The sequence below is a fragment of the Pelophylax lessonae genome (assembly GCF_965119305.1).
Source record: "Pelophylax lessonae genome assembly, chromosome: 1".
Classification (NCBI taxonomy): Eukaryota; Metazoa; Chordata; class Amphibia; order Anura; family Ranidae; genus Pelophylax; species Pelophylax lessonae.
The window spans coordinates 473047190-473068175 of NC_138768.1; the positions used below are offsets into that span (position 1 = coordinate 473047190).

Below are 20986 nucleotides of genomic sequence, written 5' to 3' on the forward strand. Positions count from 1 at the left end.
TTTATCTCTAAACTTGTTTCAGGTTAGTGACTGAAAGCTGTTGAGCTGTTAAAACGCAAAATGCCTAATAAAAAAAAAACAAAAACGCTGCTAAACACGGCAACAAGCTTTTAGCCGCGTTTTGGAGTTTTTAGGCATTTTTACATTTTAGGGAGTGTTTTTACTGAAAAAACTTCAACAACGGCCATAAAAGCTATCGGAAAACGCGGCTAACCGCACGCCTTTAACGCGGCTTTTTACTGGCAGCAGTGCTTGCATTTTTTAAACATCCTGTGTGCGTGAGGCCTTAGGGTCCACACAGACATTTACTGTCTTAATATGAATTGTAAATGCATTAAAAAACAAAAACAGGTTTATATTGCGCTTCTTCCTCTTCTGAACTTCCTCTTCTCGGATCCCCCCGCCCATGCTCCTGGCTACTCCTCTCCAGCAAGTACCCTACAAAGAAAATGTCTTTCTGTGGGGACACTCGTGGGCTAGCTTCTGAGCCTCGCTGTCTGCATCTATAGGTAAATAAAAGGGGGTGGGAAGTGATGGGACGATACTGATGCCTAAATAATTTTTACCATAATGCAGGGAAGCACTTAAGGCCTCTTGCACACGATACTCATGTTTGGGCATCTTGCGGCTTGAAAATGCTCCGTACAGCTTTTTGAGCTAAAATACAGCCCATTAATTGTAATGTGCCTATGCACACAGGCGCGTAAACAAGCGCTGTGTATTCTTCAGTAAGAACAAAATAGAAAAATCTGCATTTTTGGTCAGTAATTTAAGCCTCAATACTCGCAAATGCATACAAGAAAAAAGGTCTGGAAAAAAGTAGATGCTCAAACAGGAGTATTGTGTGCAAGAGGCCTTAAAGCAATAATAAAACCAAAAACAAAATGTAATATACTGTAGCTCACCAATTCCTAAATGTGTTTGTGTTTTTCTTTTAAATTCTATTTTCACCTGGTGATCCTACCATTAACATACTTCCTGTCTTAGGGCTCTTTCACACAGTCCGTCCGTCGGAGACACAGCTGTCCGTTCCCCATACATCTCCATGGGGGAATCGGATGGGAACGGACCGTCGGTCCGTTCTCATCCGATCCCATCTGATCCGATCCGCTGGATGGATGGAAAATAGGGTTTCCATCCGTCCAGATTTGACGGATCGGATATCAGCGGACATGTTTTCGCTGACATCCGATGCCCCATAGGGATGCATGGGGGGACCGTTCAGATCCGCCAAAAAAACGGACAGGCGGATCCGAACGGTCCGCCTGTGTGAAAGAGCCCTTAGGGTTTCTCCACATTGAATGGAGGAGCAACAGGGACAGCAGTATTTTCAATCAGGTGAAAAGGTAGTGTTAGATGCCCCAAATCTAGATGGATTTGACTAATACAAATTAGCAGGGGCCTCTGATTCCTCTATTGTCTTGTAACTGTATTGTCTGCCCTAATGTTGTAAAGCGCTGCACAAACTGTTGGTGCTATATAAGCCCTGTATTATAATAATAATAATTAGAGCCAAAGTCCACCTAGGTAAAACAACCGTGTTCCCCCCCCCCCCCCCTTTTCGATAACTGTTTTACATAAATTAATAAAAGCTGACCATTCTAAGAACTCCTGCTAGTTTTAAATGGCCTCATTCAAATGGGCACTGGCACCTGTACTGCGTTCATTAAACTTTTTTTTGTTTTGGTGTTTGCATCTGCCCCAGCTATGAGCAGGCTGCCTATGGAAGTGAATGCAGATGTACGGTGGCTACACCGATACAGCTGCATGTCAAAATTTGAATGGCACGCAGGAACAGGTTTTCACTCACCAATGAACAATGGCTGCCTTAGGAGCTGTGCACCTGTTCCTGCACACCAGTCAAATTTGGTCATGCGGATGTCTGAATCCACTTCCAGAATGCTGTCAGCATGCAGGTGGGGGTAGATGCAGACACCAAAACAAATGCATCATGCAGGCTGTATTGGTGCCAGCACCTGTCTGAGACAGCTTGGTGCAGCCACCACATCTAAGGATTTGTAAGCTACAGACATGTTGGATTTTGGGTTTAATACTGCTTTAATGTAGCCACTCGTTTGTTAAAGTGGTGCGGCTCTCATTCTGGGACGACATCATATGACGGCGCCCCAGATTGTCCTCTCTCACGTGCTCGCAGGGGCGCCCAGTGCGGCGATCGTGGCCGCACCCTGTTGCTAGAACACAGCGCCACCCCGATCTTGGTAAAGAGCCAATGTTGTGGCTCTTTACCCATGTATTGGCTATGTCCAATCATAGCCAGTCATAGCCAGTCGCATGTAAAGGAGGAAGTGCCATTTATCGGCTCTCCTTGCCTCACACTGGCTTTTGGCAAGGTGCTCCTTAATGCTGGAAAAGGCCTTGTTCCTCACCAAACTGTTCTTGGATGGTTGGGAGAAGAGGATGTTTTTGTACCATTCCTCATGGCTGTGTTCTTGAGCAAAATTGTGAGTGAGCCCACTCCCCTGGCTGAGAAGCAACCCCACACATAAATGGTCTCAGGATGCTTTATTTGTTTGACACAGGACTGATGGAAGCACTCACTTTATCTTCTCTGACGAGGTTTTTCCTGGATGCCCCAAACGATTGGAAAGGGAATTCATTAGAGAATGACTTTACCCCAGTCCTGAGTAGTTAACTCTCTGTACCTTTTGTAGAACATTAGTCTTTCCCTGATGTTTTTCCTGGAGAGAAGTGACTTCTTTGTTGCCCTTCTTGACACCAGGCCATCCTCCAAAAGTCTTCGCCTCACTGTGCACTTACATCTGCCTACTGCCGTTCCTGAGCAAGTTCTGCACTGGTGGTGCCCCAATCTTGCAGCTGAATCAATTGTAGGAGACAGTCCTGGCGCTTGCTTTTTTTTTTTTTTTTCTTGGTTGCCCTGAAGCCTTCTTCACAACAATGGAACCTCTCTCCTTTGAAGTTCTTAATGAGCCGATAAATGGTTGATTAAGGTGCAATCTTAAAAGCAGTAATATCCTTGCCTGTGAATCCCTTTTTGTGCAAAGCAATGATGACTGCACGGGTTTCCTTGCAGGTAAGTTACATGCCCGAGCCCATTCCTACCCTCCATACATGTCAGCATACACAGTGCAGCACACATACAGCTCAGTACACCCTTCATACATGTCGGTATACACAGTGCAGCGCACATACAGCTCAGTACACCCTCCATACATGTCAGCATACACAGTGCAGCACACATACAGCTCAGTATACCCTCCATACATGTCGGTATACACAGTGCAGCACACATACAGCTCAGTACACCCTTCATACATGTCAGTATACACAGTGCAGCACACATACAGCTCAGTATACCCTCCATACATGTCGGTATACACAGTGCAGCACACATACAGCTCAGTACACCCTCTATACATGTCAGTATACACAGTGCAGCACACATACAGCTCAGTATACCCTCCATACATGTCGGTATACACAGTGCAGCGCACATACAGCTCAGTACACCCTCTATACATGTCTGTATACACAGTGCAGCACACGTACAGCTTAGTGCACCCTTCATACATGTCGGTATACACAGTGCAGCACACATACAGCTCAGTACACCCTCTATACATGTCAGTATACATAGTGCAGCACACATACAGCTCAGTACACCCTTCATACATGTCGGTATACACGGTGCAGAACACATACAGCTCAGTACACCCTCTATACATGTCAGTATACACAGTGCAGCACACATACAGCTCAGTACACCCTCCATTTATGTCAGTGAGCTTGTGAATGTGCGAGGAACAATGCCTCATGAGACATGTAGTCCTGGCAAGGAGAAGGAAGTGATTTAAAGTGGTTCTAAAGGCAGATTTATTAATTTATTTATTTTTTAACCTTGCTATAGGGGAACTCAATGGTCTATTTTACAGGTTGCTATAGGGGCACTCTTAAGGCAGGAGGAGCATAAAGCGCCGATAGGGCACCCCAGAAGAGGAAGTACGAGTACTGATACTTTTTCTCAATTACCGATACCTATTTTTAATATCGTGTTTTTTTTTTTTTTTTTTTTTTGACTAATGAAAAATTATTACCATTTCTCTATAATTATAAAGAATAGTTCTTCTGTGGCTTTGAAATTGCGCTACTTTAGCGTGATTTCAAAGCCGCAAATCAGTACAATTTGGACCTCTGATTTCTTTGCAGCTTGCAACTTCTTCATTTAACAGAGCTCAATGCAAGTCAACGGAATCACAAAAAAGGTATCAATTTTAGTATTGGAGCATTTGCACGAGTGCAAATGCTTTGTATCGGTACCAATACTGGTATCTGAGCAAAACTAGTATATATATCTCTTCTGTCTGTTATTAGAGCGGATTCGATATTTTGTTCCCTCACAATATAGCTACCAATTCCGGATGGACCCTCTGCACACTGCTACACCCTTTCCAGCTAACTGTACAATGAAAAACAGGGATATTTAGTTCACATATAGTCCATCCAGAATTTGTAGTGTTAATATGCGGTCACACCCTTTTAGCACCTGATAGATTATATACATGTACAAGCTTTTAGGATTTGAGCACAAGTATATATTTTCTCTGTTGTAACACAGGTCAGTGACCAGATCTGAATCTAGTCGCTCTCCCCCATCTTGTGTCTCTTATGTCCGAGGTTGGCATGGTGGCCCCCTGTAAAATTTGCAGTGGCAGAGCAGTGTAGGACTGGCCATAAGAGGGATTACTTTGATGCAGTTGGTCAGCTTAAACATGTATTGCTATATATGTGATGCAGTTGGTCAGCTTAAACATGTATTGCTATATATGTGAACTAAATATCCCTGTTTAACATTGTATATTTTGCTGAAAAGGATGTAGCAGTGTGCAGAGGGTTTTGCAGAATATATAGTGTTATGTGGTCACACTACTTTAAAACCTAATAGTTTAAATACATGTACAAGCTATTGGGATTTGAGGACAGGTATATATTTTCCTATCATAGAGCTCGTTATTTGTATCCACTGCATAGAGATTTTCAAGAATAAATTGTCTTTACATATTTAAATTATATGCCACACTTTTTGAGTTTTTATTTTTTATTTTATCCAATTAATCGATTAACCGAAACCGTAATCAGCCAACTAATCGAATATGAAAATAATCGTTAGTTGCAGCTCTACAGGTAACCACTGTGAGGAAGAGAAAGAATAAGGATTTCAAGCACCACCCTCCTTTTTCAGTCTGTTATTCTAACTAAATCCGTATTAGTGTGATTTCCAGCCTTGTCCTTGTCAACATTGACACATGTGTTAACAAGAGAATCACTGACATGTCAGCTGGTCCTTTTGTGGCAGGGCTGAAATGCAGTGGAAATATTTTTTTTGGGGATTAAGTTAATTTTCATGTTAAAGAGGGACTTTGCAATTAATTGCAATTCATCTGATCACTCTTCATAATATATTGGACTAAAAGCAAGTAGCCATTATAAAAACTGAGGCAGCAGACTTTGTGAAAAATAATATTTGTGTCATTTTCAAAACTTTTGGCCACGGCTGTACATGTATTGATCAGGCTGGTGTTGCATAGTAGAAAAATGAATGTGAAATCTGATGGGCGAGCTTTTTCCCTCAATCATTGCTTGTTGAATACAGTATCTCAATAAAGTTAGTACACCCCTCCCATTTTTGTAAATATTTTATTATATCTTTTCATGTGACAACACTGAAGAAATGACACTTTGCTACAATGTAAAGTAGTGAGTGTACAGCTTGAATAACAATGTAAATTAAATTTGCTGTCCCCTCAAAATATTTCAACACACAGCCATTAATGTCTAAACCGCTGGCAACAAAAGCGAGTACACCCCTAAGTGACAATGTGCAAGTTGGGCCCAAAGTGTCAATATTTTGTGTGGCCACCATTATTTCTCTGTCGCTCATTGACAGACGTAGTCCTCCTTGATTAATATCAACTCGGGTTATACTGCCCTCTACAGGAGTAGGACTAGACAGGAAAGAAAACGTTCTGGCCACACCCTAGGGGCAGTCCCAGAGGGTATATCCTCTCACTTCCTGCTACAGCAAATCAGTTTTTTTCTGTCTAGTTAGGAGTAAGGACCTAGATTCCTTGCTAGGATCTTCGGTCCTGGCAAGATTTTTTTTTTTTTAGAAATACTTTTTTAGACAGCTTTTTTTCCTCCAGTGTTCCTGTGAGATCTTCAAGCAAGTACGCTGAAACTGGGCGACGGGCTGGATGTTGAGATCAAGTGGTCACCCCAGTTCAGCCTACAAGCGCGTGCAGGCCATAGCTCCGCGCTGGGTCGGCCGCGACATAGTCCCACTGGACGGGGACTGACCCTGTCAGTTAAACGTCTCGCCTGGACCCCAATGACCAACAGAGTCACGGCGTCCGTATTGGTCGACAGCCCCCCCACCCCGGTGGAGAGGGGTTCTGTCAGGAGTTGGCGCCCGCCTGGTTCCGGTATGGTGAGTAGAATGTTCCCCCTCTCCCCCTGTCGGGTTTGTTGGTGGACGCGGGCCCCTCTCTGGGATGGTCGGACACTCGGTTTTCTGGGTCTCCCCTCTATCCTATAACAGGTCACAGATCCCCCAATTTGAGTGTGATTTTTGTGAATAGAAACCAGGAGGCTTGGTTTGGGAGCTGACTATCTAAAGTCACTATATGACTGTAAGGGTGACTGAAGTCAGTGGCAGACTACTAAAAGGCATTACTATTGAGGTATAGAGGTATCCTACCTGTCTAGTGTGTACACAGGCCGATGCCTATGCCTGAGTTACTGCAGCCACAGATCGCCATCCCTCCAGAAAGCCGGTCACTTCCACAGGCCACACAGCCTCCCGCAGGCCGAGGACACCTCCCGCAGGCCGCACAGGCCGAATGCACACATCCCGCAGGACGCTGCTAGCTTGCAAGCCGCCGCTATCCTACACAGGCCGCCGCCATTTTCCTGCAGATAGCACGAGGCCGCCATATTGGCGTAGCCTCGTGTCTCCAGCATGGGGGCGGCCATGTTTGAGGTGACCAAACACCTCGTGGAATAATTGGGAGGCGCCGGAAGGCGTGTAAAGGGGCGGAGCCGCCTCCTTGGCCCAGGGAAAGCAAGCCAAAGTCTTCCTGTCTGTAACAGACAGTGCTGGAAGCAGGTTGATAAGAAACTTCTGTGCATCAGGGGAGCCTTGGGGTCTCTCTCTCTCTCTTTCTGAGGGGTCCAAGCAGGTAGACTGAGGGGTGCTACTGCGCTGGGGGACTAAGTTTAAAAAAAAAAAAAAAAAAGTTTTTTTCTTGCAATAAATTTTTTTGTGTTTACTGGCAAGTGTCTTGTTACATGAACCCTGCCACTCATGTATCCCCACCTGATCCCCTCGGGGTGGCCGCAGGACCCTCCAGTACCCCACTTGTGATGATTCATTATCAGCAGTTTTGGAGTCTTTGGTATCCCGGGTGGAGGTAGCCTGTCAGGGACGGGGGTCAAGAAGAGCGACCCCCGCCTACACCTATGTCATCTGATACTTCAGATACGGATTCTGAGCTTGTCATTGCCGGGAAACCTTAAATCTTGAGGTTACACCGGCAGAGGTAGCTGAGACTCCTATTCCTTTTTTGGTACTAGCAAGCCTACCAAAATGGTGAAGGGTTTCCCTTGCCCAAATGGGGTCTTCAGTAAACGAGCCCCTGCTATTTCCAAATGCATTGCTAGGCGCTATCATTTTGAGGAATCCCTCATTACAAAGATGGACGGTACCACCAATAGTGGACTCACCGATTTCCAGACTAAATGAAGCCACTGTTATCTCGTTGGATTGACAGAATGGGCCCCACCCATCTCTAGGGTTGGGGGACGTCTTCACCAGTTTCCGGATCCAGGGCTTTCCAGAATCCCGGATAAAGGGGTTCGCAAGGTCATATGGTCGGGATACAAGATCGAGTTTCGATCACTTCCACCGGTGCGATTCTTCCCTTCCAATATTCGACATCCCCGGGTCGCTTAAAAAGCTTTGCGGGAACAGCTTGATGCAACAAGCAGTGGTAGTTCCCATTCCTTGGAGGAGTTCTAGTCGAACCTGTTCACAATGCCCAGGAAAACGGGCTAGGTGCGTCCAATTCTGGTCTTGGAAGAGATGGAGTCCATCCATACAGTGGTGGCCTCCCTGCATCGGGGATTTCCTGGCGTCCATAGACATTTAGGATGCCTATCTTCATATCCCCATCTTCGCAGGACATCGGCGTTTTCTTTGCTTTTCCCAAAGATCATCCCTGGTTCCCACCAGGAGACTGAACTATCTGGGCCTAATTTTGGATACATCCTTGGCAAGAGTGTTTCTCCAGGCGGAGAAACTCCAGAAGATTCAGTCAATGATTCGGATGTTGCTGTCCGTCAACTGGCTGGGATTGATGGTCGCCTCCTTAGAGGCAGTACCGTTTGCCCAGTCTCATACCCGAATTCTCCAAAGAGGAGATTCTTCTCATATGGAATCGGAATCCCGATTCCCTGGACAATCGGATTCGATTGAGCGAGCAGATCAGGGAGGCTCTGGTCTGGTGGCTTCGGTCTCCGATGCTCAGCCAGGGGAAGTCCTTTCTTCTGATAAATTCCAGGTTACCGATAAAGGTGTTGGAACTGAGAGCGATCAGACTTTGTCTGATTTACTGGACCGAGCAGCTCCAGGGCAGTCCGGTTCGGATCCAATCGGACTATGCCACGGTCATGACTTATGTCAATCACCAAGGGGCACCAAGAGTGCCCTGGCGGCAATAGAAGTGGCCAACATTCTTTATTGGGGGAACAGTTGTTCCAGTTCTCTCCGCAATATTTATCACGGGGGTGGACAGGCAGATTATTTCAGCCGTCAGATTCTGGATCAAGAGGAATAGTCTCTTCATCCAGAGGTATTTCACCAGCTGTCCCTTCATTGGGGCACCCCGGATATGGATCTGTTGGCAGGTTGGCTAAACAGGGCTCGCGCCCGCGATCCTCTAGCGGACGCAGCAGACGCGCTGAGCGCCCCGTAGGGGGAAGTATCAGCTACTGTATGTCTTCCCCCCCCTCTCAAGTTACTGCTGAGATTTCTCCGCAGGATAGAGGTGGAGGGAACTCCAGTTATCCTGGTAATTCTGGGCTGGCCTCGTCAAGCCGGGTACGCCGACTTGGGCAGGCTAGTCGCAGACGCTCCTTGGAGACTTCTTCTCAGGGAGGATATGCGGTCTCAAGGACCGATCTTCCATCGTGCTTTACAGTCGCTGGTTTTAACGGCCTGGCCATTGAGACCCAGGTACTGAAGGACAGGGGATTGTCAGCTTCAGTTATTCCTACTCTAATTAAAGCAAGGAAAGCGACTTCTAGCAAAGTCTATTATCGCACATGGAAGACTTATATTGCGTGGTGTGAATCGTTGGGATTTCCCCCACGTACCTATTTGGTGACCCGAATTTTGGCTTTTCTGCAACAGGGGGTTGAGCAGAAACTATCCTTGAGCACTATCAAGGGTCAGGTTTTCAGTGTTAGCAATCTTCTTTCAGAAGCCGCTGGCTACTCATTCCTTGGTGCGGAATTTCATCCAGGGGGTGCGGCACTTGGCTCCGCCAGTGCGCGCGCCCTTACCGCCCTGGGATCTTAATTTGGTTTTGTCGATTCTGCAGAAACCTCCCTTTTAAAATATCAGGGAGATTCCCTTGCTTACATTATCCCAGAAGGTGGCCTTCTTGGTGGCTATCACTTCTGCACGCAGGGTGTCAGAACTGGCTGCATTATCATGCCATTCCCCATATCTTGTGGTTCATAGGGATAAGGTAGTTCTTCATCCGAAGCCATCCTTTCTTCCTAAGGTGGTTTCAGACTTTCATCTGAATGAAGATATTGTGCTACCTTCCTTGTGTCCTCAGCCCAATCATCCTCGGGAATATGCGTTGCATTCCTTGGATGTGGTTCGGGCAATCAGGGTATACCTGAAGGCAACGGAATCGTTCCATAAGACGGATTCACTTTTTGTGATCACGGATGGCCCCAGAAAGGGGTTGCCTGCATCTGCCGCGACTATCTCCAAATGGATCAGACAGACGGTGGTAAAGGCTTATTCGATTAGGGGTCGGAATCCTCTGTTCCCTGTTAAGGCGCACTCCACTCGAGCGCTCAGTACTTCCTGGGCCTACCGCCATCAGGCGTCAGTGGTCCAGGTGTGCAAGGCGGCTACCTGGTCGTCGGTTCATACCTTTACAAAATTTTATAAAGTTGATGTGATAGCATCGGCGGATGCCTCATTTGGCCGCAAGGTTTTGCAGGCCGCAATTTGAGGAGACCGGTGGTCTACCTCGAGGGTTTTTTTCCGTTGGAATTTCAGTTGAGTCTTATCGTGTGATTGATGAGCCTTTAAAACTTCTAGTTGGCACCGGTTGGGCCTTCTAGATTGGATTTTGATTTCCATTTTCCCACCCCTCATTTGTGGCACTGCTTTGGGATGTCCCGAGTTGATATTAATCAAGGAGGACTACGTCTGTCAATGAGCGACAGAGAAAATGGATTTTTGTAAAATCTTACCGTAAAATCCTTTTCTCTTAAGCTCATTGACAGACGTAGTACCCGCCCCTCTGTTTTTGAGTTGGGTTGGGTTAAATTCTCTAAACACTGCTTTGTGACATAACTGATTTGCTGTAGCAGGAAGTGAGAGGATATACCCTCTGGGACTGCCCCTAGGGTGTGGCCAGAACGTTTTCTTTCCTGTCTAGTCCTACTCCTGTAGAGGGCAGTATAACCCGAGTTGATATTAATCAAGGAGGACTACGTCTGTCAATGAGCTTAAGAGAAAAGGATTTTACGGTAAGATTTTACAAAAATCAATTTTTTCCAGCACTGCTTTAACCCTCTTGGGCATGAAGTTCACCAGAGCTTTACAGGTTGCCGCTGGAGTCCTCTTCCACTCCTCCATGATGACATCACGGAGCTGGTGGATGTTGGAGACTTTGCGCTCCTCCACCTTCCATTTGAAGATGCCCCACAGATGCTCAGTAGGGTTTAGGACTGGAAAAATACTTGGCCAGTCCAACACCGTTACCCTCAGCTTCTTTAGCAAGGCAATGGTCGTCTTGGAGGTGTGTTTGGGGTCGTTAACATGTTGGAATACTGCCCTGTGGCCCAGTCTCTGAAGGGAGGGGATCATGCTCTGCTTTAGTATGTCACAGTACATGTTGGCATTCATGGTTCCCTCAATGAACTGTAGCTCCTCAGTGCCGGCAGCACTAATGCAGCCCCAGACCATGACTCCCCCGTCCCCCCTCCTCCACCATGCTTGACCGTAGGCAGAACACACTTGTCTTTGTACTCCTCACCTGGTTGCCGCCAAACACGCTTGACACACCATCTGAACCAAATAAGTTTATATTGGTCTTATTAGACCACAGGACATGGTTCCAGTAATCCATGTCCTTAGCCTGCTTGTCTTCAGCAAACTGTTTGCGGGCTTTCTTGTGCATCATTTGTAGAAGAGGCTTCCGCCTGGGATGACAGCCATGCAGACCAATTTAATGCAGAGTGCTGCGTATGTTCGGAGCACTGACAGGCTGACCCCCCCCACCCCTTCAACCTCTGCAGCAATGCTGGCAGCACTCGTATGTCTATTTCTCAAAGACAACCTCTGGATATGAAGCTGAGCACGTGCACTCAACTTCTTTGGTCGACCATGACGAGGCCTGTTCGGAGTGAAACCTGTCCGGTTAACCTCTGTATGGTCTTGGCCACCATGCTGCAACTCAGTTTCAGGGTCTTGGCAATCTTCTTATAGCCTAGGCCATCTTTATGTAGATCAACAATTCTTTTCTTTTTTTCAGATCCTCAGAGTTCTTTGCCACGAGGTGCCATGTTGAACTTCCAGTGACCAGTATGAGAGAGTGAGAGCGATCACACCAAATTTAACACCCCTGCTCCCCATTTACACCTGACACCTTGTAACACCGAGTCAGGTGACACCGGGGAGGGGAAATGGATACTTTGGCCCAATTTTGACATTTCAATTTATTGGTGTACTGACTTTTGTTACCAGCAGTTTATACATTAATGGCTGTGCATTGTTATGTTGAGGGGACAGCAAATTTACACTGTTATACAAGCTGTACACTCATTACTTTACATTGTAACAAAGTGTAATTTCTTCAGTGTTGTCACATGAAAAGATATAATAAAATATTTACAAAAATTTGAGGGGTGTACTCACTTTTGTGAGATACTGTAAGCCCAAATGAGGTTTTCTTGGTGTTTTGAGAATTCTTGTCATGTAATATGTCACTATATAAAAATGCAGCTGTTCTCCTGTGCCACAGTAAACATTTCTCTAATAGCGATCAAAGTTCCCAAACATTTTATCATATGGAATAGTTTGCTCTGTCTACAAAATTGAAGTGTGTTTGTACTTATGAATAACGTTTTTTTTTTTTTTTTGTTTGTTTTTTGTAGTTGCTGGCTTTTCAGACATGTTTGTTGTGTTTTGTGCAGATCTGTCATTTGGCTGTTTAATTGATTACTTTAGGACTCTTTCTTTTGTACTGTCAATCAAGCTAACTGTAATTTGTCTTTTTGGTAGCTCTATGAACTGGATGGGGACCCAAAAAGGAAGGAGTTTCTTGATGACTTATTCAGTTTTATGCAGAAGCGAGGTAAGTACTGCAATTGGTATCCCTTCCTGCCAATGGTATACGAGTAGGGAGTGGGCTGCTGTAGGAATTCCTTTTGTGAACTGGTGTTTGATCTAACTCACCCACCTGGGAATGCAGCATTCCAGACCCCTCCACCACCCACACAAACACTTATGCCTTCTGGCTTCAGGGGGGTTTGGTCTTATCATCAAAGCAATTAAATGAATATGCTGGGCTACTGGCAGCGGGAGGACTGTTGGCACAACACATACATTGCAGAATTTTTATGCAGTTTGCATATATTTATAAGTCAATCTGGAACTTGTTATACCTTTTCAGATTACCATGCAATACCTTTCAGATTATCATGCATACACACACTGAGTTGAACTAATTTGGCTAATACAATGTGATAAAAGCTATTTCAGTGTTTAGTACTATAATCGCTGTATAATATAGGGCACTAAAAAATTGCAGCAGGTAACCTTAGAAGCAATGACATTTGGAAACAATTCAGTTGGTTAGCTTAGAAAGGTTTGTCTGCTTTCCCACTTTGCAAGTGAAGGCATGTGCCGATAATGTTTGCAGCTTGTCGGGCATTTGTTGGACCTACACATAGGTTTGAGCGCATGTGGGCTAAGGCCGGCCATATACTGTATGAATTTCAGCCAGTTCCTGATGATTCAGCTAAAATTCACTCATGGGTGGTCCTGTCGAACACCACCTGTTCAACGTCCCTTGATTGCAAAATCGTAGGGCCTGGGTGGAAAAATTATCACCTGAAAACCAACTGCATCCAGTCAGATGCTGCGGTTGTTTGGGTGTTTTGACAGCCAGCTGTACCAGTTGCTAAAATGCAATAGGCACAGAGGGAGTTTCTTTGATCAGTGCTGTATAGTGTGGGTGGATGAATCTCAGTGTATAGCCAGCTTATAGCCTTATGCCTAGTACACACAATGAGAAAATCAGACGACAAATGCTACTTTCAGAGCCATTGTCCGATAATCTGATCATTTAGTACACAGCTTTCGAGTGGTTTATGTGAAATTATCCGAAGGGACAGGCATGAAGATTTTTCTCGTACGATAATAGAACAAGTGATTTTCGGATATTTAGAATAGTATTTGTACCAAAAAATCATGTGACCAAGATCCTGCATGCTCAGAAATGAAAATACATTACAATACATTACATCACTTCTTAATTGTATTCTGTCGTACGAGAATTTTTATAACTTTAGTATTCTATTGGTTTTCTATAAGAGACTAGCACGCAAAAAAAAAAACGGACAATCATTTGACCGACATCATCATTGTGTGTACTTGGCATAACACCATGCTTCAGCGAACTTTAAATACTGTTTTTCGTTTGGCTCAAGCTGATCCAAAGAAACTATTTCCTCCACTAAACATATATAGTGTCTGTCAGGGCAAAAAGATGTGCAGTACAAGCTTGCTATACACAGCCTTAGCTATGTACAGTGTGTTTTGGTAGCCAAATGAGGACTTCCCATCCCACTCCCGAAACAAAAATGAGTAGGGCTGAGCGCTGCTCAACTATTCACAGGAAGCTTTGTATTTTTTGAATGAAAACAAGGCATCCTCTGACTGGCAAAGGCAGAGAGGCAGGCTGATTTTAAGATTTCTGCATTAGTCAATCAGTGGAAGCTTGTTATTTTTTGACCAGCTTGGTCCAAATTCATTTTTTATAAAGTTCACAAAAAGATGTAGTAAGGCTGGCCATACATGATTCATTCAAAAATGAGCCAATTTCCCCTTCCACACATTCGAGGTGGATGAGGGAATCCTTCCGGATGTGGTATTGTTTCTGATAGTGGGGGGCCTTCCCTGCCATTAGAACACAATGATCTGCCTGTTTGTACACAAGTACATTGTTTATTCACACAGATTGTGAGGAGAAGTATATATATCAGGGCAAAAAAAAGTGCAGTACAGTTTTTTTTTTTTGTTTTTGTTTTTTTTTTCCCATGTTGTACCCTTTTAAAAAAACAGTACAGAAAAAAAAAATAAGTTGAAATACATTCGGCTCCTAATTTCTGCTGTGGGCTGACACATGGACAAAGTGGTGTCAGCCCTGCCTGGTTGTCTTTTTGCTAAACTATTCAAACTGTGTCCCTAGTCTCATCTCCACAACATCAATATTAATTGCCTTTTAGTTCCCAGATAAGAACTGGGAGGGCTTGCTGGACTCTTCTAGATAACACAGGAATGTGCACAGGGTGAACAGGTATTTTTTACACTTCTCTTTTAAAGATATATTTAAATGGACAAAAAGGTGAGATATTCTTTGTTGGCATTTACCTGCTCTTTACCTGTTAAAGTACAAAAATGTTTAAGACTGCATTCAAATTGAAATGGTTATAAGCTAACCCTGCCATTTAAGCAGGCCAAAACCCTGGGGCGGGGGGGAGTTAATGTATTCTATACCAACCTCTGCTGTCTGACCACAGGAAATCTACTCTGAAAGAAACATGGAGGCTGCTGCTTTTCATTTTGCAAATGCTAGTATACCCATGTATGCAAGTTAGAAAGGAAGGTTGTTTAATATTTTTATGTGACATTATGTATTGAGTGTTTGTTTTTCTTATATAGAATATAAAATTATATACACACACACTTTTTGCCCTGCTACAAAAAAAGGAACCCGCAATTTTCTTTGAAATAACTTGAACGTAACTTGTTGGCATCGATCATTGTTTTGTATTTAATAACAATCAGACTCAAAAGAATAAAAAAATAAAACAAATAAAAATGGCGCCAAGCTAGAAGATATTGGACTTTGGTGCCAAAAGGACAGCGGAATGTAATTAAAATAACAATATTTATTACAAGATCTACAAAAATAATAACCTCAATAAGGCCAAATTTCCATAGGACCATTTACGCCATGTGGTAAGAAACCAACATGTCCTTGCAATGTTCCCAGAGGTCGACACGTTTCGCATATTCACTTCTTCAGGACCTCAATGATTTAGCAGCAAAAGAAGTTGGCGCATCATTCCAGGGGTGTTTAACAGAGGTGGTGGAAAAGGAAAGGAAGGAGGAGAAAAATGCAGACAAAGTGTCTTTTATGTAGGGCTGCGTAAAGGATATAGGAAATAACAGGCACAACTTAACAATAGATGGTGTACCAAAAGTAGTACACAGGAAGCAAAAAACTGACACTTTAATGTTTATACATAAAGCATGTAGATCACGTGTTGCCACTATGTCATCTACACCATGGTGGTGGACATGGATGTGGACTGTGGGGAATAGGCGGTTTCGATTGGGCACAGTGGGAGGATTGTCTTTATCTGTGGTGTACAGTAGGGGGACTGACCCGTCCCTTCCTAGCAACTGTAGATGACATAGTGGTAACACATGATCTACATGCTTGCTTTATGTACGGACAAAGTGCCAGCATTTACCTTCCTGTTTACTACCTCTTGGTATGCCATCTGTTGTCAAGCCATGCCTGTTATTCCGTATATGCTTTTCGCAGCCCTACATAAGACACTTTTTCTCTAGCGCTCATTGACAGACGTAGTCCTCGGTGATACACCACCTTCGGGTTATGTTGCCTCCACAGGAGCAGGACTAGACAGGAAATTAAAAAGCTCTGGCCACACCCTAGGGGCAGTCCCAGAGGGTATATCCTCTCTCTCTCTGCCTCAGCAAATCAGTTATTTTCTGTCTAGTTAGGAGTAAGGACCTAGATACCTTGCTGGGATCTTAGGTCCTGGCAAGAATTTTTTTCTTAAAGGATTTTTTAGACAGCTTTTTTTCTCCAGTGTTCCTGTGAGATCTTCAAGCAAGAAAGCTGAACTGGGCGACGGGCTGGATGTTGAGATCCGGTGGTCACCCCAGTTCAGCCTACGAGCGCGTGCAGGCCATAGCTCCGCGCTGGGTCGGCCGCGACAAAGTCCCATTAAAAGGACTGAACCCGCGAGTTAAACGTCTCGCTGAAACGCCAAAGACCATGAGTCACGGCGTCCGTATCGGTCGACAGCCCTCCCGCCCCGGTGGAGAGGGGTACTGTCAGGAGTTGGTGCCCGCCTGGTTCCGGTATGGTGAGTAGTATGTTCCCCCTTTTCCCCTGACGGGTTTTGTGGTGAACGCGGGCCCCTCTCTGTATGGTAAGAAAGAGTCCTTTCTATCCTATAACATGTCACAGATCCTCCTACTTTGAGTGTGATTTTATGTGTGCAAAAGCCAGGAGGCTTGGTTTGGGAGCTAACAATCTATTGTATACATGTTTAAAAGATGTAATCTGTGGCATTCTGGGAATCTTATGGGTTAAGTATAAGCTACCTACCAGTCAGAAGCCACGGACATTTAGACTGCCTTCCAAATCAGATCTCCAGCTATTAGCAGGCCTCCCGAACGGCCATGCGGTCCGCCAGGGCCGGTACCGCCAACCACGCCATATCCCCATGCAGAGAGAGTGTTGTGTGCCCTGCAGCACACCGCTATTCAGTACAGGCCGCCGCCATTTTTTTTGCTGGATCGCACGAGCCGCCATTTTGGCGTAGCCTCGTGTCTCCAGCATGGGGGCGGCCATGTTTGAGGTGATCCTACACCTCGTGGAGCTTGGGGGAGGCGCCGGAAGGCGTGCAGAGGGGCGGAGCCGCCTCCTTTCTTCCTGGGCAGCCAGCCAAAAGACTTCCTGTTTGTCAAGACAGCGCTGTAACCTGTTGCAGTTTAACTCTGAGCATCAAGTGGTGAGCCTGGGGGTCTATCTCTCTCTCTCTCGATCGATAGGGATCCCTAGCAGGTAACACTAAGGGGCTTTTTGTGGCGCTGGGGGTCAGAAAAAAAAAAAAAAAAAGTTTTTTTCTTTACTTTTGAATTATATTATCCAGGAAGTAACTGGAGTTATCATGGACCCTGCCACACATATTCCCCCACCTGTTTCCCTCGAGGGGGCCTCGGGACCCGCCGGTGCACAGAGTATAGAGTCATTTACAGCAATTTTGGAGTCTATGGTGGCTCGGGTGGAGGCGGCCTGTCAAGGAAGCGACCCCCGCCTACCCCTATACCATCTGACACCTCTGACTCAGATTCAGAGATGGTCACGGCAGTTGCAGGTTCCTCTGCAAGGGCTGTTATCCCAGGTAAAGCCCCCTCAGACAGTGAGGAGGACGCTTCTTCTCCTGCTATAATTCAGGAAGAAGCATTGGTGGACGCACTAGTTGTGGCAGTGCAGGAAACCTTAAAACTTGAGGCTTTACCGGCAGAGGCAACTGAAACAGAGATGCCTTTTGGTACTAATAAGCCCATCAAGACGGCGAAGGCTTTTCCTGTACCTAAATGTTTTGGTAATCAGATTAAAGGAGAATGGGAGCATTCTAAACGTACCTTTACTATTTCCAAGCGTATTGCTAGACGCTATCCGTTTGAGGAATCCATCATTAAGAAATGGACGGTACCACCAGTCGTGGATCCGCCTATTTCCAGGCTGAATAGAGCCACGGTTATTCCAGTGGAGGACACTTCGTCCTTTAAGGATCCGGTGGATCGAAAGATAGAAGCAGAGTCCCGCACTATCTTCTCTCTGATAGGGTCAGCATTTAGACCAGTAATTGTTATTGGTCTAGTTTCCCAGACACTTACGGAATGGGCGAAAATGGTACGCCAAGATCTAGGGGAAAAGATATTCCCCAGGAGACATCTGATTTGATGGAACAGATCATACAAGGGCTACGGTTTATCTGTGACGCAGCCTTGGACACTACTCCCCTATTAGGGCATGCATCTAAGTTAGCAGTGATCCTCAGACGTGTGCTGTGGTTAAAATGCTGGTCAGCTGACCTAGGTTCCAAAAAGACCTTGACCAATCTCCCTTTTCAGGGGAATCGTCTATTTGGGGCCAACCTAGATGAAATCATTAAGGATGCCACTGGGGGCAAGAGCACTTTTTTGCCACAGGCTGCAAAAGCTAAGGGACCTCGCAACAAGCGAGGACCTTTCTTTACCGCCCATAAAGGGCGCCCGGCTGGTACTAGCGGGAAAGGCAAGACTCCTCCAGGAGGGTTCAAGAAGGGCTGGTCGGACAAGCAGAGGACCAACCCAGCCAAACCCGAAGTAAAGGAGTACACAGCCTGAAGGTGCGCCCCCACCCGGTTTCAGGGTGGGGGGACGTTTTCACCGGTATTCAGGACATTAGATCGCGCATCAACCACTACTACCGGTGCGATTCTTCCCTTCCAACATTTAAGTACCACAGGAAGCGGTAGTTACCGTTCCCTGAATAGATCTTTTCCTTTACCTTTTCCTAAGATTAGTCCCGATACCTCACAGGAATCGGATCTGGTTGACCAGATAGGCCAAGTAGCCTCTAGTCGGGTGACTTCGGTCCCTGAGGTTCAACCAGAAAAGATCACCTTTCCTGATAACTATCAGGTATCTGATAAATGTGTGGGAACAGAAAACGACCAGACTTTCTCGGATGGTCGGGGCCAGATAGCTCTAGGGACGCCTGGTTCAGATCCAATCAGCGCCAGTGGTCCTAGAAATTCTAGGCTGGCCTCCTCAAGCCGGCCTGGCCGACTTGGACATGTTAGTCGCAGACGTTCCGTGGGAACCTCGTCTCAGGGAGTGTCTGTGGTCTCAAGGACCAATTTACCTTCGTGCTTTACAGTCGCTGGTTTTAATGGCCTGGCCATTGAGACCCAAGTACTGAAGGACAGAGGTTTGTCTACTTCAGTCATTCCTACCCTTATTAAAGCAAGGAAAGCGACTTCCAGCAAAGTCTATTATCACACATGGAAAACTTATATTGCGTGGTGCGAATCTTTAGGATTTCCTCCACGTACCTATTCGGTGTCTCGAATATTGGCCTTTTTGCAACAGGGGGTTGAGCAGAAGCTAGCCTTGAGCACCATCAAGGGTCAAGTTTCAGCATTAGCAATCTTCTTTCAGAAACCTTTAGCTACCAAGTCCTTGGTGCGGAATTTCATCCAGGGGGTGCGGCACCTGGCTCCTCCAGTCCGCGCGCCCTTACCGCCCTGGGATCTTAATTTGGTTTTGTCGGTTCTACAGAAACCTCCTTTTGAAAACATCAGGGAGATTCCCTTGCTCACTTTATCCCAGAAGGTGGCCTTCTTGGTGGCTATTACTTCTGCTCGCAGGGTGTCAGAACTGGCTGCATTATCATGCCAGTCCCCATACCTAGTGATTCATAGGGATAAGGTAGTACTTCATCCTAAGCCATCTTTTCTTCCTAAGGTGGTTTCAGATTTTCATCTGAATGAAGATATTGTACTACCTTCCTTGTGTCCTCAGCCCAAGCATCATCGGGAACATGCGTTGCATTCCTTAGATGTGGTTCGGGCAATCAGGGTATACCTGAAAGCTACGGAATCATTCCGTAAGACGGATTCACTTTTTGTGATCACGGATGGCCCCAGAAAGGGTTTGCCTGCATCTGCCGCGACCATTGCCAAATGGATTAGACAGACGGTGGTACAGGCTTATTCTATTAAGGGTCAGAGTCCTCCGTTCCCTGTTAGGGCGCACTCCACTCGAGCGCTCAGTACTTCCTGGGCCTTTCGCCATCAGGCGTCAGTGGTCCAGGTATGTAAGGCGGCCACTTGGTCGTCGGTACATACCTTTACAAAATTCTATAAAATTGATGTGACGGCATCGGCGGATGCCTCATTTGGCCGCAAGGTTTTGCAGGCCGCAATTTGAGGAGACCGGTGGTCTACCTCGAGGGTTTTTTTCTGTTTGGAAAAAAAAAAGAAAAATTTTTTTCTCTCTTTTGTTGAGTCTCATCATTAAGAATGAGCATTGTAAACTTCTAGTTGGCACCGGTTGGGCCTTCTAGATTGGGATTTGATTTCATTTTCCCACCCCTCAGTTGTGATACTGCTCTGGGACGTCCCGAAGGTGGTGTATCACCGAGGACTACGTCTGTCAATGAGCGCTAGAGAAAAATGGATTTTTGTAAGATCTTACCGTAAAATCCTTTTCTCTTAGCTCATTGACAGACGTAGTCCCCGCCCCTCTGTTTTTTTGAGTTGGGTTAAAATCTCTAAAGACTGCTTTTTCACATAACTGATTTGCTGAGGCAGAGAGAGAGAGGATATACCCTCTGGGACTGCCCCTAGGGTGTGGCCAGAGCTTTTTAATTTCCTGTCTAGTCCTGCTCCTGTGGAGGCAACATAACCCGAAGGTGGTGTATCACCGAGGACTACGTCTGTCAATGAGCTAAGAGAAAAGGATTTTACGGTAAGATCTTACAAAAATCCATTTTTTCTCTGCATCCCCCCCCCACCCCCCTTCCTTTTCTTCCCCACCAACTCTGTGCAACACTCCTGGGATGATACTCCAATTTCCCTTTGCTGCCTCTTGGAACTTTTAGCA

At 45.6% G+C, this 20986-nt stretch overlaps 1 protein-coding gene across 1 annotated transcript in view; it reads left to right on the forward strand.

Moving 5' to 3' along the window:
* Positions 1–20986, forward strand: part of ARID3A (AT-rich interaction domain 3A) — a 196937-nt gene that overhangs the window by 101133 nt on the left and 74818 nt on the right. The window contains exon 3 of the mRNA XM_082259034.1: positions 12566–12638. Coding sequence (XP_082115160.1) covers positions 12566–12638 — 73 coding nt within the window. The remainder of the gene's footprint in view (positions 1–12565; positions 12639–20986) is intronic.